The following is an 18250-nucleotide window of genomic DNA, read 5'->3' on the forward strand; positions in this document are numbered from 1 at the left end:
TGAACTTTTTAGTCCTGCCCAGTCTGCCATTACCACCGCAGCCACACCCACCCAATGGGCCATGCCCACCCAATGGGCCATGCCCACCCAATGGGCCACGCCCACCCAGTGGGCCACACCCACCCGGCACCCAATGATGCATAAGTGGATTTTGGGTTGCAGTTTGGGCACTCGGTCTCTAAAAGGTTCGCCATCACTGTTCTATAACCTGTAACAAAGACTGAAATTTCGATGCTGTAAAAAAAAGTTAGCTCTTGGGTCCAAATATGATGCATACATGCATGCATCTTGTATGCTTGTGCAGTAAAGCAAGAAATATTAGGTTTACACAATCATAAAGAATGTGATAAATACCTATGTGTTTACACAGCATTTATATGCAGGTGCCTGATGTCAATTACAGTTCTTGATTTCCTTTTATGTGGAGTTCTCCTTTTATGTGGAGAAAATTAAAGCCTGAAGCAGCTGAATGCAGATAGGACTGACATATTGATTATTAATTGTACAGTTTGAATGACACAGAGTTTGAAGGATGAAATTTGAGATGCACTAGTTTCCAAATCTTCATGTTTCATTATAGATAAGCAGCCTGCATTAGGGTGCTCAGTAATAATAAGTGACGTTTATTACGTGCATATCAGAATCTAGGCCAGTGGTGGCGAACCTATGGCACGGGTGCCAGAGGCGGCACTCAGAGCCCTCTCTGTGGGCACGTACGCCATTGCCCCAGTCCTAGACCTTCAGCTGGGTTTTATAAAATCTTTTCGCTTTAGGCCTCCGCCACCGTGTGCAAAAAAAAAAAAGGTTCAATCAGTCAATTTCAACTTCTCACAGGGAAAAAAAGATCTTGCAAAAAACTTTAACTAACTAACTTGAAAAATCAGAGTGGGTCAGACGGTAATGGTGACGTCGGTACGGGTGGGTTACCCGGTGCGGGTGGGTTACCCGGTGTGGGTGGGTTACCCGGTGTGGGTGGGCCGTGAGCTGCTACGTATTCACCCAAACCCCAACGTCGAACCCGTGAGCCAGAGATTTTCCAAGCGGTAGTGACTAGTAGGCTTATGGGCTAAACTTGTAGGCAATGATAAGACTCTTTTCCCAAATTGTCATCTAAGTTTTTGGAAAACCAGTCAGACAAGCAGAGAAAGACTTGGAAGTTAATCTGATCAAGGATGGGTGTGAGCTCAGCTTTGAGCCTACATTGCAGTGGTAGTGTAGAAAAAGCACTCTTACTTTTCCTTATTGTATTGGGCTTTTAGCCTTTTGCCTTGTTTGGGTAACCAATTCCTAATTAACAAAAGAACAGAATAATGGAATTGAAAGGGACCTTGGAGGTCTTCTAGTCCAACCTCATGCTCAAGCAGAAAACCCTATCCTTAAAAACCTCCAGTGTTGGAATACCCACAACTTCTGGAGGCAAGTCATTCTACCGATTAATTATTCTAACTGTCAGGAAATTTCTCCTTAGTTCTAGGTTAGTTCTCTCCTTGATTAGTTTAGATTGACTAGTTTAGATTAATTGGGAAGAGAATTGTTAGTAGATCTACTGCTTGGCAACTGATCATTTTACAAAGTATGTTATGTGGTCTCACCAAGCATGGTGTAAAATGGTGCTATCACTTCTTGTTGTCTTGGCACTATCTTTCTGTTGATACAGCCCAGGACTGGATTGGTAGCTGCAGCACACTACTGGCTCATACTTAAGTGGTAGTCCACCAGGACATGTAGAGCCCTCTCATAGTTACTATTATTGAGCCAGGTGCCACCTATTCTTCTATACCTGTACATTGTTCAGAACCTTACTTTTCTCACCATTGAAGTATATCTTGTTGGATAGGTCCCAGTATTCAAGTCTATTGAGTTCCTTCTGAATCTTGAGCCTGTCTTCTAAAGTGTTGGCTATTCCCTTCAGCTTAGCATTATCTGCAAATATGATGAGTTCCCCTTTTGTTTCATGTAGATCATTTATGAAGACGTTGAAGAGACCAAACCTAGAGGCACGGCACTGCATGCTTCCCTCCATGTAGATGTAGTTCCATTGAGGACTACCTTCTGAATACTTGATGTGATTACTTAGCCATCTACTCATTCTGTCAGTGGATGTGGTTAAATACGTATATGGTATTTAGGAAAGAAACATGAAATTAACATGTCCTATATGCCTGATAGTTTCTAGGAAAATTAGACCACTATGTGATTGACTATATTTTCGGCATTGAATGAGGATATTTATATTTGAGAGATTATCATAAATTATTTTACAAAGAAAATGCCTTTTACCCATTTTTAGCAGAAGAAATTGATTTAGTACAAAATGTAAGGCTATCACATGCAATGCTATAGTGTTTTAGAAATAATAAATTCTTCTAATTTCCAGTTATGGATTCTTTGTACCTGAGGGAAAAACTCTCATGATTAGCTCAACCAGTTTTTCAGTCATGCTTTCAGTTCTTCCAAAAGGGAACTGGGAATACGATGTTCAGTTTGAAAAATGTATACATGCTTAATGTATCAAAATGTGAAAGCATGGTTTGCTAGTTGATGGTATTTGTGTTGTGCTATAATTTTCTTAGCTTATATGTTTTAAGTTTTGATAATATAAAAACTGCTTTTAAAGCTTCTTTTAATTAGCTTGAAAAGTAACATGATTTGTAAGTTGCCCAAGGAGTTGGGCAGTCTTAAAATGGGATTCAATAAAATAAACATATGGCTGTTAGTGAGCACAATTTTTACCTCTTTTTTCCTTATGGATTTTCCTTATTTTATGCAGACCACTGGTCTACATTCTTTTAAACCTGTATAGCCTTTCAATTTTTCAGCATTTTTCCCCTCACTATTTAGAGGTAATTGCATGCCAGAGAGGGCAGGCCACCTGATTTCAGATAAACTGTTTATCCCTAAATCTCTCAAATAAAATGATATATACGAGTGTATTCAAACTTGTAGGAAATTTCCACTCCCTTAAATAGCTTCAGCCATCTCTCTAATTATCTTTTAGTATTCCTTCCACAGCTTCATTCTAAAAGGGAATTGGAAAGAACTTACTGCCTGCAGTGGAAGATAATTGTTGAAAGATACAATTCAATTAATAATAATGACACTGCGAATAAATGCAAGAACCTATTGATAATTTAAATTCAAGGTGACCTCTGCCCTGATGTGTCAGCTTGAATTTCATTTTTTAAAAGTCATTTTTGTTGATTTCAGACTAGTTGTAGGTATGACTTTATTTACTATTTTTATCACCTCTAATTTGAACATTATTGCATTATCAGTTTGGAAAGTTAACCCTATCATTTTATTCCATGTAAAAAGTTAGCTGTATTGTTTGATAACAAAGCTCTTGTTTATAGGGAATTTCAGAGCAGGTTTATCCCTGGGAAAAGTTTGCTATTGGGAACATGTTCTTGGGTTCTCTAATCTTTGATAACTTGGAACGCCATTTAATCTATGCACATGTAACATACATACCAAAATATAGACTTGGTGAGTAAAAGAAGGAAACTACTAAATTTATTTCAGCAAGAATAAAAGAATAAAAGTTTGGGAATGTTTGTTAATATTCATATTAATGTTACTATTTGCTAAATGACAAAAAATTAAATACATACTCATTATATAAGAGTAGTTGATTTTTTTGAAAAAAAGAATACTTTTCTTTTTTTAAAGAGAGCTTTCAAAAAACCCAAAAGCATATCTGAGTATGGAAAGGTTCAGTAATGTTTAGTTCATGGAGAAGATACATTGCTTTTAGGCCAAGAAAAGGAATGAGTAAAATGTGAGTAATGATCTTTTACTTCAATTAATCTCTTAGAGCTGTAATCCTAATAGATTTAAGATCTTCAAGTGGCTTGAAATATATAGGCTTATAGTGTGAAGAAGAATGTTCATAGGAGTTAGTCTATACTGTTTTTTATATATGATTTTATATAGCTGCTCAGTTGTTACAGACTAGTATTATAAACTTTGTGGAAATGTGTAAGTTTAAATTGTTATATCTTATTTTCAGCAGCTTGCTGAATTATTTAAGTTCCTGCAATGTTACAAATAACTGAAACAGTAATTTGAAGCTGTTGGTGTAGGTTCTGTATTACTAGATAGAAATCAGTGTCTCACTCATTTCATTTTTAGATATATAGGTAAAATAGTTTTGAGATACATCAGTTCAGAATAAATGGCAAGTTTTCCAAGTTCTACACTTCATCAGGTGGGTGTTTGTCTGAATAATGCTTATTTCCTTAGATCATTTAGTGAACAGTAACATTTTAATCTGATTAAGAATTATGTTTTACCATAAAATTTCCTAGAAAGTAAAATATAAAAATATAGAACAAATTGTTAATCTTCTTTCATGGTTTTCTGAATAATTTTATAGACATCAAAACAGTGCTTTGATCATTTCTTGTATAGCAGCAGCAACAACAAAATTGCCTATTTTGAGCAGTCATTGGTGATACACTTTTGAACTGATACTGTACACCTGTGATTCCTGACAAGCTGACATTAACTGTTCACAGCTAGAAAAGTTTTGCATAAAACTTGCAAAAATCCAACAATCCTTGAACTGAATAAGCCTGTAATGAGGGTGTTGACAGGAAATAATTTTTGAAACATACAATATTTTAGAACATCCTAGGAACTGAATTATTAAAACCATTAAAAACATTAAAAGTATGATCAAGGTTATATATCACTACAAATATAACAATTTTGCATCAGTAGCCTAATGCTTAGTAAGGCAAATGTGCTGATAATAATAATTATCAGTAATAATATGCATATTTATTTATATGGAAGTAGTACCTTTTTTTAATAATTGCTCTGACTTATATACATTGTTTGAACTCTTAATCACAGATTTAGTAAGAATTTGAAATGTATTGAAATGGTCCCATCCTAACAAATAGTAGATACAAATTCTACCTTTGTCATGGAGAACTTTGCAGAAGCTTTATAGAAATTAAATCCTTCTTCTCCATCAACATAGTAGTTTATGTGATGCATTAAGACATATGTGCAAAGCATCTTTATGAAGCCATGCTCTAAATATTACACACACACACACACACACACACACACACACACACACACACACACACACACACACACACACACACACACACTCTTTGGGACTGATGGCTTTGCCAGATAATTTAAATTCAACAGTTAAAGATTTATTTTAGTTCAAGAGAGAGTGTACATTTTGACTTTGAAAACATTAATAGCTATTGAATTAAATTTGCTTTCGCACTGAAGCATGTTGTATTCTTTAAACACATTTTTTTAATACAGTCTAGACTTTTTCTTTGTTATCAGTTCCTGTTTGGTTAATATTAAGTTATCTTGTACTGCCCTTGGCTATGCTGTATGTTTGCATTAGTTTTATGAGAAATAACTAACTTTTTTCATATTAGTTCAAATTTGTACTTATGATTTTCAAACATTTTTTATAGTTGAGATTTGTAAACATTTTGAAAATCAAGATCTTAAATTTGATCAGTTCTATACATTTTAAGAAAGCATTTGAAAAGAGTAAGTTTTATTAAAGTCTGTTTTTGCCAATGTAGCTTACTGATATTACTGGTTGCTATATAGTACAGGCAGCTTCAAGTAATATCAAAGCACTGAAGTGGGGAAGAAGCTAAGTGGAGAAAACTAATTAATGACACTATAAATTAAATCTAAATAAATATGGTTTTAAGTTCATATGTAGGCTAATACTTCAGTATGTTCTAAATAAATTTTTTAGTGTTTTTTTCTCTCCTTTATTTTACACTTTTAGTATATGTATGTCCCAGGCCTTTACTTAACAGTAAAGTAAGGCTTTAACATTTATAGATGCTTTTGAAGATCATTGCATTAATATCAATGCTGTTTCACTGATTACCATAATTTAAACCATCTAGAATAGTGCTTGATGATTCTATAGATGCAACTAGAATAGTATTATTAATCATTGCTAGCTGAACAAACCATTTGTTATTTTTGTACCTAACTTGTTCTTACCCAGTGCCAACTACCACTAACCTTGTTCTAAAATATCTGCAACAATCAGATATTTTGTTTTCATGAAAGGGATTAAGAACATTTATTTTTGCATTATCTGCTACAATTGGAGCCAGAGGTTGACAGGTCTTTAAGCCCTAAAGGGATATTTCCAGTGTATTTGATTATGAATTAAATGTATCATGCCTGAAATGATGTTCCCAGAGCATTTCAGAAATTATTTTGTATTTTACAGTATTTCAGACAGAATTCCTTTTACCCTATTTGGTTTGTCTGAATCTGTAGTAGGAAACACATTTTAGTGAAGGATTTTATTTTCCACCACATGTTAATAAAAAGGGAATCCTTAGTTCTGGAAGGCTACTTTGTAATTCAGAGCTAGCTGTATAGGCACAGATGTTTTTTCCCCCCCTTTCTTATTCTCCCATTGCATTCTTTTAAAAATAATCTCACTGTTAAAGATAGATTTACCTTACATTTGGAATATAAGAAGGATTTTTTTTTTATGTGCAGTTAACTATTATTACAGTTTCGAATTAAAACAGTAAGACTATCAAATATTTATTAAAATTTAAAACTTCTTCACATTTAAATAACACGTGCTAAGTATTAAGTGTATTTAAATCAAATGCTTTGTAACAAACACTGTAGATATAAATAATTCTTAAAGGAGTATCACTTTTTCTTTAATTCTTTCTGCTTCTGGAAACTAGCACAACAAAAGGATACTCTACATTTTAAAATGCATACATTTGAGCGGAAACTGTCTGCTGTTTTACGAAAGAGTCAATATATTATCCGTTCAAATTGCTATTCTATAATTATGTATCTGTATCTATCAACATGAAATGGAATATTCACCTATAGAGAGAATAAAAGATTAGAGATTTGCCTCCATGTGCTCTTTAAACACAAATACATATTTAATCTTAATATCTGTACTTTTCTCATCTTAAGAAATTGCAATAGTTTTACCAGAGAATTCAGACAATTAACAAATATATAAAACTGCACATATTTAAAAATATCTCTTCTAGAAAAATAAGTGTAGGTTATGCTAAAGAAAAAAAAAATAAGCAAAACTAAATTCTTCATTCTGCAATGAAGAATTTAAAAATAGTACTGAAAGCAGTAAATGTATACTTGAAAAGTAAAACATCTTAAAGTTTTCATTTTATTTTAATTGTTCACCTCAATTCAAGTGGGAAGAGTTATAACTTATTAGATCGGGAAAGCTAAAATATAGTGTCAGTGCAGTCCAGAAAGAATACAAGAAACAGCTTGCATATGTGATAGTCTAAGGACAACTCAGATGGTGAACTTGAAAAAAAGAAAATAATTTGAAGGCTCCAGGCTTTTATTGGAAAGCTGAAATGTATGAATCCTAAATATGTAAAGTTTGGCTGCTCATCCACATGCAACCCAAACTTTTCCTGTTCGGTATTGTCACACAAAGGAGCTATCTACAAGCCCAAGTTTCTGCATTTTATTCCTGGAAGGCCCCTTGGGTGGCTAGCACTGAATGGTGTATTATTAAAAAGAGGCTAGTATCATGTTTCATTTTTAAAATGTGCATGTTAGAATGCTGTGTGTTAATCTTTTATACATAAAAAATAACCCTTCTTTTTAAGTGCACTTGGGTTTAAAATGCATTTGGGGGAAAAAAGTGAAATATTTATGCCACTGTCTGCAGTTTAAATTGACAAGCCTGTCGCCGTGTGCCTATAAACTGTACTCTTCTATTAACATTTCACTGTAAGTCTGTGTTTAGTTTGTAAAATATGTAGACAGTTTTCAGCTGGTTGATTTGTCCTGCAGTGGTTACAGTGATGTTATATGAGAAAAGCAGATAAGCAGAAATAGCATATCCAATAGCATAGGATTTTGTTGGAACCATACTAGACTATTTGTGGCCCTCATCCCATGTAAATTCACTCTGGCCTTTAAGCCTTCATTGTTTTATGTTTCATACTCTCAACCCATATTGTGCAATGGGATGAAAATCTTTGGCATTCTCCTTATAAGTATTGGACACAGGCATCACATAATTTCTATTTATAAAAAAACCCAACCAATGAAATTTGCAGAAGCAGTTTAGACTGATCTGTCCTTTTCCCTGTGTTTCCTGAAAAGCTGTTCCAAAGGAAATCTTTTCATTCATGAACGGGCATGTTTGAATCCAGCCCTATGCTCTGAAATGGTTGGAGGAGTATTTATTTCATTTAATTTGTTTTGTTTTATCCCAACGTTATTAAATTTATAAATAACTCATAGTGGTGAAATATATCTAATATTCCTTCCTTCTACTTTTTTCACAGCACCTGTGTTGTGAATAAGGCTGAGGAAGAGTTATTTGAAATCTCGCAATACAAAGGGATCACATTTACAATATTATTTCATTTAGCGTTGTGTGTTCTAAGTGGGGGATTGACTTTGAGAAGTGGTCTCATGTCTGAGGTTGCCTTGTGACATTTTTGAAGAAGCTTGAGTGGAATCTGAAAATTGTTGTGATTCTCCTCGCTGGATCATTGGAAAATAGATGCTATCTTTGGTATTATTCATGTTTGGCACTAGCAGAACAAATGCTGGAGAATTTATTGCCAAATATTTTTGGAAACAGCTGTCTGAAAGTTCTTGTATACATGTATGCATTGCAATCTGTCAGGCAGATAACAATTTAGGCCAGTGGTTCTCAACCTGTGGGTCGGGACCCCATTTGGGGTCGATCGGCCATTTCACGGGGGTCGCCAAGCAAGGCTGTCCGCCATTTTTTTTGTCCGCCATTTTTTTTGTCCACCATTTTTTCCCCTTTTCTGGCGGGTGCCTTACCTTCCTTGGGCTGGGCCAGCTGGTGGTCGGCCTGCTCCTTCTCTGCCGCTTGCCAGCTATGCCTCGGCAGGCGCAGGGGGCGGAACCACGCATGCGCGGCGCTCCTGGGCAGGGAAAGTCCTCGACTTACGACCTGTTGGGTAGTCCTCGACTTACGACCGGTTTAGTCCTCGACTTACGACCGGTTGGGGTCGCGGCATTAAAAAGGTTGAGAACCACTGATTTAGGCTTTTTATGCTTTTGCTTTTTTCTATGTTTAAAATTTTGAGTAACATTTTTATTTCCAATCATCTATTTGTTTTATGCTGAGTTTCTTAGATTACAATTCCAGAGCCAAAAAAACAGTGTTTCATATGTATTGACTGTATACAGAAAGAAATTTAAACAGAAGCTAATTAATAGGGTTTAACATTATACTTTTATTGATTGGTAAAAAATAACTGAAAGGTGAAATCTTAAATCTGTTTTTAAAATAGATGTGTTAATGCCAAGTGTAAAGTTTTGATTTTAAAGAATTTCATTTTTCAGTAGGTATAAAATAGAATGCAAGGGTTGTCTTATTTGAGTCAAGTGATCTTCCTATAATATCAAACTAATTTGCAGACTCATTTCTGCTGAGTGATCCTTCCAAGGTTGAGTATTCTGTTGTACTGTATGTAAGGACTGTATGATCAGATAACTCTGTTCTTGCTGATTATTTTGAATCCTCTGTACTTGCAGTTTCTTAAAGAAAACAAAGTCTGAAATAATTATGCGATGACTATTTAACTGATCTGCAGTTAATGTAAATAGCTGAGTCTTAACACAGTCTTAACATGATTACATTGAGACATCTACATAATTTTTAGTTAGAAGTTTGCCATAACTTTTTAATGGGAAGGATGTGTGGAGGGAAGTGTGTAGTGTGGGGTGCCCCAGGGCTGTGTTCTGGCCACAGTGTTCTTCAACATCTTCATCAATGATTTGGATGAGGGGATAGATGGGAAACTCATCAAATTTGAAGACGACACCAAGATGGCAGGAATAGCCAGCACTTCAGAAGATAGGTTTAAGATATAGAAGAATCTTGACAGATTTGAACATTGGGCAGTATCTAACAAAATGAAATTCAATGGTGAAAAAAGTAAGGTTCTACATTTAGGCAAGAAAAACCAAATGCACAGGTATAGTATAGGGGGTACCTTGCTCAACAACAGTTACTGATAGGGATCTAGGAGTCCTAGTGGACAATCACTTAAATATGAGCCAGCAGTGTGTTGCAGCTGCCAAAAAAGCCAATACAGTGCTACGCTGCAATAACAGAGGGATAGAATCAAGATCACGTGAAGTGTTAATACCACTTTACAATGCCTTGGTAAGGCCACACTTGGAATACTGCATTCAGTTTTGGTCACCACAATGAAAAAAAGATGTTGAGACTCTAGAAAGAATACAGAGAAGAGCAACAAAGATGATCCAGGGACTGGAGGCTAAAAAATATGAGGAACGATTGCTGGAATTGGATATGTCTAGTTTAATGAAGAGAAGGACTAGAGGTAACATGATAGCACTGTTCCAATATCTCAGGGGTTGCTACAAAGAAGAGGGAGTCAAGCTATTCTCCAAAGCACCTGAAGGCAGGACAAGAAGCAATGGATGGAAACTAATCAGAGAGAGAAGCAACCTAGAACTAAGGAGAAATTTCCTGACAGTTAGAACAATTAATTTGTTCTATTGAAATATAATTTAGCATTGTACATGTAATGTAATATTACTAATATGATGTTTTTTTACTATTTTCTCATGAATATTGGATAAGTAGTTAACAAAAGGTTAAATAAAACTAAAAAGGAAATTGAAAAATTGCACTGTAATTAATATACAGAGACCGAGTTCAAATCTATGAGCTAAGATGTTCCCCGAGTAGCTTTGCCTCAGAGGGTCTCTTGGAGCCCAAGCTACTTCCCGGAATGGTGTTAGAGGGATAAAATGAGAGGCAGGAACCCTTGGTTGCATTAAGCTTCTGAAAGAAAGGCAGAATTTAAAACCAAAAATTAATAAATAAATAAAATATTTTTTATGTTTTTAATGTTTTAATGTCTTTTTAGTTTTATAGTTTTAAGATGATTTTATATGTTGTTTTAATTCTTGATTGGGAACTGCCCAGAATTGGTTAGAAGATGAGCAGCAATATAAATGTTATAAATACATTTCCCTTTCAAACAGCAAAACAAATAGTTAAAAAAACCCTTCAAATTCTTTCATTCACTACATTTTTGTATGTCACTTTAATGATTAGTCTTTCATCATAAACAAACACATAGTACCCATCTGACAAATCAGCTCATACATCAAAAGCATGTGTGAATAAAGATTTGACATGAGATTTAAATGATTAGTATAAGTCAAAATGTGTGTGTCTTGTTATTATTCTATATTTATCTGATCTCAGAAATGAAATGCTCTCCTGAAATGTAGGCATTAGACATATTTATGTGCATTCACCGAGACAGAGACTAATGATGAAATACTTTGGAATATAAACCTTTGATTGATGAACAATTTTTAATTGCTCTTCTCTCTCTGGACAGAAAGGATGTGTTTTTTATTGGACAGAAAAATTTGAACTTTACTTATATTTGCTGAGGGGAAACTTAAGGACGGACTGATAGGCTGGCTGGATAATTAGGAGTTCAAATGACAATTGACTGAAACTTTTTAAATCCCTAAATAGATTGGACTATAAAGATTACAAAAACAAAATGGATGTTCCATACTTAGCTTCAAATGGTAAAAAAAACCATCCCTAACACCTGTCCCCAAAGCCCCCAGCTTGACATACCAACAAGAAGATGTTGATGAATTTCAGAAAGAAATTCTGTGTTAAAACCAATACAAGAGACAATTGCTTTAGCTCATGATGAGACTAAAAATAACACAAAGGAGATAAAAGAACAATTCTTTAATCTAAATTTACAAACTCAGAAAATGACTACAAAGAAGGAACTAGCAACCCAGAAAATCGAAGGAAAATCAGAGGATGGAGGACCTAAAGAAAGGAATTAACAGACAGACTCAGACAAACAAAGAGTTAGAAGATGCAGCAATAATATCGGAAATGGAAAAGATATCTTACCTGTCAAGATCTCAGAACACACTTGAGGATAAGAAAGAAGAGCTGATTGAATGGAAGATAGAGCTGTTAGGAGAATTGTAGGAAGTTGGAGAAGGAGGGAGGCTGTTTAATGAATATCAATGGGCTGAGCGTCCTTCCAAAAATACTTTAATCAAATTGTCTTTCTTATTCCAAACAATATACACAAAAATAGAGCAAGAATTACTTGATTATTCAAATGCATTGACTTGGAAGGTTAGTTGGCAAAGGAAGAAAGCTAGAGTAAGACTGAAGAAAATAGAGGTTTTGACCCATTAGATGGGATATTATACTATTAATCAGATGTTTGAACATGGCTGAGAATAGATAATTGTTAGAAATAGAAGTATTATTATAACTAGAAAGATAGGATTTATAACTAGAATATTATATTTTGGTATGAGAAGGGAAATATGAAAATGCTAAGAGGGTTTGAATAAGGGAAGCTTTTGGTTACGCAAATATAACTTATTATGAGAAATTATAAGCAATAGAGACATTTTGAACACTGATGGGAAATTAATTTTTTTTTAAAAATGGGAAAAACAGGATATTAATTGAACAAGTGGATATTAAGTGCAAATGCAATTAAGATATATTTTGGTTAGAAAAGCTATTTTAAACCGACATTATTGATATTATTAGGAAAATTGACAAAGATGTTGATATTCAATTGTATATGTATTAACAACAATAAGAATTGTATTTGCCTAATGTGGGAAAATGTGTACTACCAGAAGAAGAGAAGAAGCATTGGATGGTGTAATATTGGGCCTAGATTGAAGAAGCTAATATGTACCACTGAATTACTAATGGGCCCAGGACAACACGTTGTTTATTAAGTACTTATGATTATAAAACTAGAAAATTAATAAAATATAATTAAAAAAATAAAAAAAGAATAAACTATAAGGTATCTCACCATAAAATGAATATAACTACAGTTTAGTTAAGATTCTGCAGAAATTCACATTGATTCTAAACTAATAAAATGACATATAACATTATGAAAGTATTGAAATTAAATTTGAGTATTTCTTATATAAACCAGGAAAAAAATGGATTATTGAATTTTATAGTACATTTACGATGCTCAAAAAAGAGTTAGGTTTAAATAATAACATTTAGATTTTAAACTCTTGCTTGTTTTCTGTTTATTGAAGGAAAAACAAAAGAAAACAGTGTTATGAATTTATGTAATTTATACCCCTTCCTTCATCCAGGGACATTAGGACAGTTTCCCATCTTAATAATAACCTCTATAAATTAGTTTAGCTGTCAGAGACAGAAATGCATAGGGAATTTGACATGAGATCCTGGACATTCCACCTGTGAATTTTAATCAAGGCAGTTGTTTACTTGGGTAGTAGAAAAATGAGACATGTTCATAATTAGAACAAGATTTAACGTCTTCTGTTCAAACTCATTTTGAATTAGCAAATTAGTAGAATAATCAGTTTTAATCTTTAGTGCATCCTTTTAGATGAAATTGAGCATACTGTAATTGAAAATTACTTGTACATTTTCACTCCCTTGCTTCCACTACCTGAAGTTCTGTTCTCTAATCTGTGCAGATTCCAAATTGGCTTCTCATATATTATTTGATTTATTGTATATATGTCACATAAGTAATGTAAACTATTCCTAAAATATGTTTCGCAACAGGTTATTTGAGTTTTCCAAATAAAATTTGTATATAGATCAGTACAGTACAGATCAAATGAAGAATGTGAAATTATATTTCTAGGAAAAAAAATTGCTAGCGGATGTTCGGCATTTTGTCTTTAGTAGAATCTTTTTCATATGTCCTTGGAAAACACATAAGCCACTGTCATTCTGTTTGTTTTCAATATCTGGTGATCTCATCTCTCTCTATATATTGCTTTGCACATACATATTCTGTTTTTTAGATCACTTCAATGGATTTCTCATGAAGATTTAATTTTCTCCTAGGGTTATATCTCGAATTTCAGGAATGTCAATGCGGTATATTTTAGTAAGTATTAAAATGTGAAGAATGATCTTATAGACTTCACTCATTTTCTTACTGTTTTATTTTAACAGGAGGAATGTTTCTTGAATCTAGAAGCTCCTATTACAAGAGTATGTGGTTACGACACCCCATTTCCTCACATCTTTGAACCATTCTATATCCCAGACAAATGGAAGTGCTATGATGCAGTTCGGAAAATGATTAATTATTGATGTTCAGGTGAGAAAAAAACTTCCCAAAGTAATTTAAGCCTAAAATATTAGAATAAAATACTAATCTATAAATATTACAATAAAACTAACGTCTGATTAGATTTGCAATACAACATGCTTTCTGTGGAATAGGTCTCACTAATGTGGCTGAAATACGTATAGGAAAAATGATAAGATTTTGATTGTTAATTTAGAGAGTAAATTGTAAGCACAATTCATAGATTTACAATCAACACTTAGGATAAGATTGAGCAATTTCCCCATAATTGATGGCTGCAACTTGTTCCTCCAAAGGGCTGGAAAGTCTGTTTCCATGTCACCAAAAAGATGATGATGATTGGGGCATTGGAGGAGAATTTTAAGAGTAGAAATAAGACTGAAAGGTCCAGAGCATCATTTCAGGCTGTGTTTTGGATGGGGAAGGATCAAGTATTTGGAATGTTTTTTACTTTTCATTTTCATTTACAAACTGAAACCTTGATCTGAGCTGTTTGTATTATTAAACTCACATTAGAAATGCAATATACACAGTTTTATCAGTAGAGGCTATGTTGTTTAACATCAGATATAGGAATAAATAAAGCTGGAAGTGCCTTATCTATAAGAAAAGTAAGTGAATTTCAGTTTTCCAGATATCTCTGATAGAGGTCTTAGCATCCCTCATCATTGAACATATGGCAGACTCCTGGAATCTGTCACTACAGCAATGGCTGAAGTACCACAGGTTGCCTACCTCTCTTTAATAAAAATATATAATTACATATTTCCTTGTTGAAAATAATGTGCTCTCTGTTGTGGAGCGTGGTATATAAGAAACTTTGTAGAAAGAAAAACTATCTTTATCCCTAGACTGGCTTTCATAGCCTAAGTGGAATCTAGTAAAAAGCAAGCAGCAGTCATAAATCAGAAAGACCACTCAACAGTTATTCTTGCTCATAAAATCATAAATCAGGATTTAATCCCTCATATTGGTTGCAAGAGGTCAGGCAGTAGCACAGGCAAAGCTCCAACAAAACAGTCTTGAGTACAATAGTCACGTTTCACAGTAGACTTAGTCGTAACTGTTGGGTTTATTCTGGGGATCAATCACTCCGTGCAGCATTTTCAAGATAAAGCTGTCATAGAAATTGATTCAGTGGAGAATCTCCCATGTGAGTAGGTCTTAAATATCTAGGCCCTGATTTAATGGGTTCAGCAAAGTTTTGGCTTCTCTCAGGTACCTTTCCCTGAAAGTAGCCATTCCTTAGCTTTGCTTTCTTCCGGTTTTTTTCATGCCACCTGTGGGGTTCCTTTTGCTTTCTTTTGTAGCAGGGTAATATGCTTCATATTAAAATTAAGAATGGTGTGACTTCTGTTTTTTTGTGAAGTTTCTCCACATGACCTGGGTGTCCTTGGTTTCTGGCAAGTTCATCAGCTAGCTCATCTTCTAAGGAAGAAGGTGAATCCACTTGGGCCCAGCCTTGTGAGCAGAGTGGTTGGGGTTCCCAAAAGACCAATCCTATTCTTTCTCTCTCTGTCTCACTTTCTCTCCCCCCCTTTCTATTCAGTCTCTTCAATTTCACTTAATTATTTGTCTTATGTTCTTAACCATTACCTCTCCTTTACTCTATTTCCAACTTTTGTAATATTATGAAGAAAGGGTCATCAGAATCATGCACTACAGACCCTTTAGGTTGAACTACAGACCCTTATTTGAACTCAATAAAGAGTCCCCCCCCCAAAAAAAAATTACGATGGTACTCTTGTTATGAAGCACCAGGTCAAGTAATAAACAATAACTGCAATTTAAACGTTTTTATTTACTTTGCCATTTTCAAAGCTTGGACAAGGAGTGAAAAGCTATAAAACTAGTAGTAGTGGGATTAAATTTTAATGTGAGTAATATTTACCTGCTCCTGGAGTAAATATTGCTATCTTGCTTTATTTGTTTTCTTTGGAGCTCGAGGGCACAGAATGACATACGGTACTTTAGTTTCACAAAACATACAAAGGAGGCTTTTTTTAAAAAAAATTATTTGCTATGTAGCTTACAATTGTCTGCTTGGTCACTTTACAGGAAAATGAACCCCTAAAAACCAGAACCTTTGTAGCTGTAAGCTTGAGGACATAATGTTCTTATTTGCTCCACATATTCTTAATTATTATTATTATTATAATTATAATTATTATAATAACATGTCAGAAAACAATGTATCTTCAGTGTAAAAATCCTTATAAAGGATGAGAAGAGAATATTCATAGCTCAGAATATTCATCATCAGATCTAGAAATCCATCTAGATGTCCCTTACAAAGCACTGTATACAGATAAACATGCTTTTGGATTTTGGCAGTGGTAAATATGAAATGTAGAATATACAAGCCAGTCCTGTAAGTGTGTATAGATTTACTGTATAGCTGTAGGCAAAGGTTTAAGCATCCCCAGTGAAATTATATATTTCAGTAAATCCCTCACTCAGCCGAGGTTAACACAGCCTCTGTATGGTACAAAGTTAAACTTCACATAGAATATACACACATTTGACAGTTTCTCCAAAGTTGTTTATATACTTATTGATTATGGTTAATTGATCTCAGAACCAAATAAGAAAAATTGGTTATTACTTTACAAAATTATTACTTTGCAATAAAAAAATTACAACACTGAATTAACTGAAAAGATGTCCAAAGTTTTGCTTCTGCCCCATTCACTGTTACTACTTAAAATGTGTAAACAATTGTGCACTGATATTCAGGTTTGCACACAGGTATTCAAAGTTGTAGGAAGTTGTCGTATTTAACTTTCTGCCACATAGACATTGTGTCAGGTTTTCTTCACTGAAAGATTTATCGAAGCTTACATTATGATTAAATACAACAACTTTTGCATATTGTTCTATTTAATGGCACTTATTTTTAAATAAAGATCCTTGAGAAAGCAAACTAAACAGTTTAAAATGTTCACTTAAAATGATATTTAAAACTATAACATATTCTATTTCTGTCCCTTTACAGGTGAAAGGAAGAAAGAAAATTCAACTATCTGCAGTATAGTTGCCATTAAACTTGGGCTTATTTTGTTTTACCTTTATCAGGAATAACCATTCAAGATTCTTTTCTGGATACTCACCCAACTAATTATCAAGGCACAATTTTGTCAGGTGTGGAGTTTAATATGGCCATGTGATTGTTGTAAAATATTTATTTTGATTCTTTCCCAATTTTGCACATGAGACTGCTAATTTGTTTCATCATTGCAAATCAAGGCTCAGGTTGAACTTAATAAATTGTAATCAAGAGACCTGTGCTCTACCCTTTTGCCTTAATTTACAAATGTATATTACGGTTTTTACAGTAGACTTGTTACGTATGTATTGATCCTAAATACAGTAGATTGTACATATCATAATCGGTTATTGTATTCGTGCAGGTTGTCTGGATTTCTCTAAAAATCACTTTGAAGCTTTGAAGGGTCCTTTAGTATAGATTGACAAGTACGTTACAGGTGCATTAATAAGGAGAATCAGACAAATTCTTTTACGTGAGAAGTTGGCTTGCTTGAGAGACTGGATTTAGTCCTCTATCTCAATTATGTGATCATTTCAATAATTTGTTATAAAAAAACCAGACATACTTGATTTGGACTAATCTGATCCCTTTTATAAGAAATGTGGCATTCTCCAAGACATTTTTGATGGAAGATGTAAATATCAGAGGGCTATGTTTATTAATAAGAACAATAAGAAATTATCATAAGGGCATGGACATATTTTAGACAGTGGGATAGACAATGAGAACATTCTAGAGCAGGGCTGGCTGGGGAATTCTGGGAGTTGAAGTCCTTGTGTCTTAAAAGTTACCAAGATTGAGAAACCCTGTTCTAGAGGTTAATGAAACTAGGACTTGCAGCATTCTTAGGAATTGGGGCTAATGTTGACAGATGCTGAAAATGAGCATTTAACACCTGGAATAGCACAAATTACTATGCCAGTCAGGCACAGAAAATTGATATCAAATTGAAATGATATCTATGTAACTAACTAAAATAGTATGGCATCGTCATGACATCCCTTATAAAATAATTTCCTGCAGTTAGAAC

At 34.0% G+C, this 18250-nt stretch overlaps 1 protein-coding gene across 1 annotated transcript in view; it reads left to right on the plus strand.

Annotated features, from left to right (window-relative positions):
* BCKDHB (branched chain keto acid dehydrogenase E1 subunit beta) overlaps positions 1-17553 on the plus strand; it is a 46046-nt gene extending 28493 nt beyond the window's left edge. Inside the window, exons 10-11 of the mRNA XM_015816810.1 lie at positions 14033-14180; positions 17167-17553. Of these exons, the coding sequence (XP_015672296.1) occupies positions 14033-14173 (141 nt within the window). The 3' untranslated portion in view covers positions 14174-14180; positions 17167-17553. The remainder of the gene's footprint in view (positions 1-14032; positions 14181-17166) is intronic.
* Positions 17554-18250: the final 697 nt, after the last annotated feature.

Source organism: Protobothrops mucrosquamatus, unplaced genomic scaffold (genome assembly GCF_001527695.2).
Source record: "Protobothrops mucrosquamatus isolate PMUCROS unplaced genomic scaffold, P.Mucros_1.0 scaffold503, whole genome shotgun sequence".
Lineage (NCBI taxonomy): Eukaryota > Metazoa > Chordata > Lepidosauria > Squamata > Viperidae > Protobothrops > Protobothrops mucrosquamatus.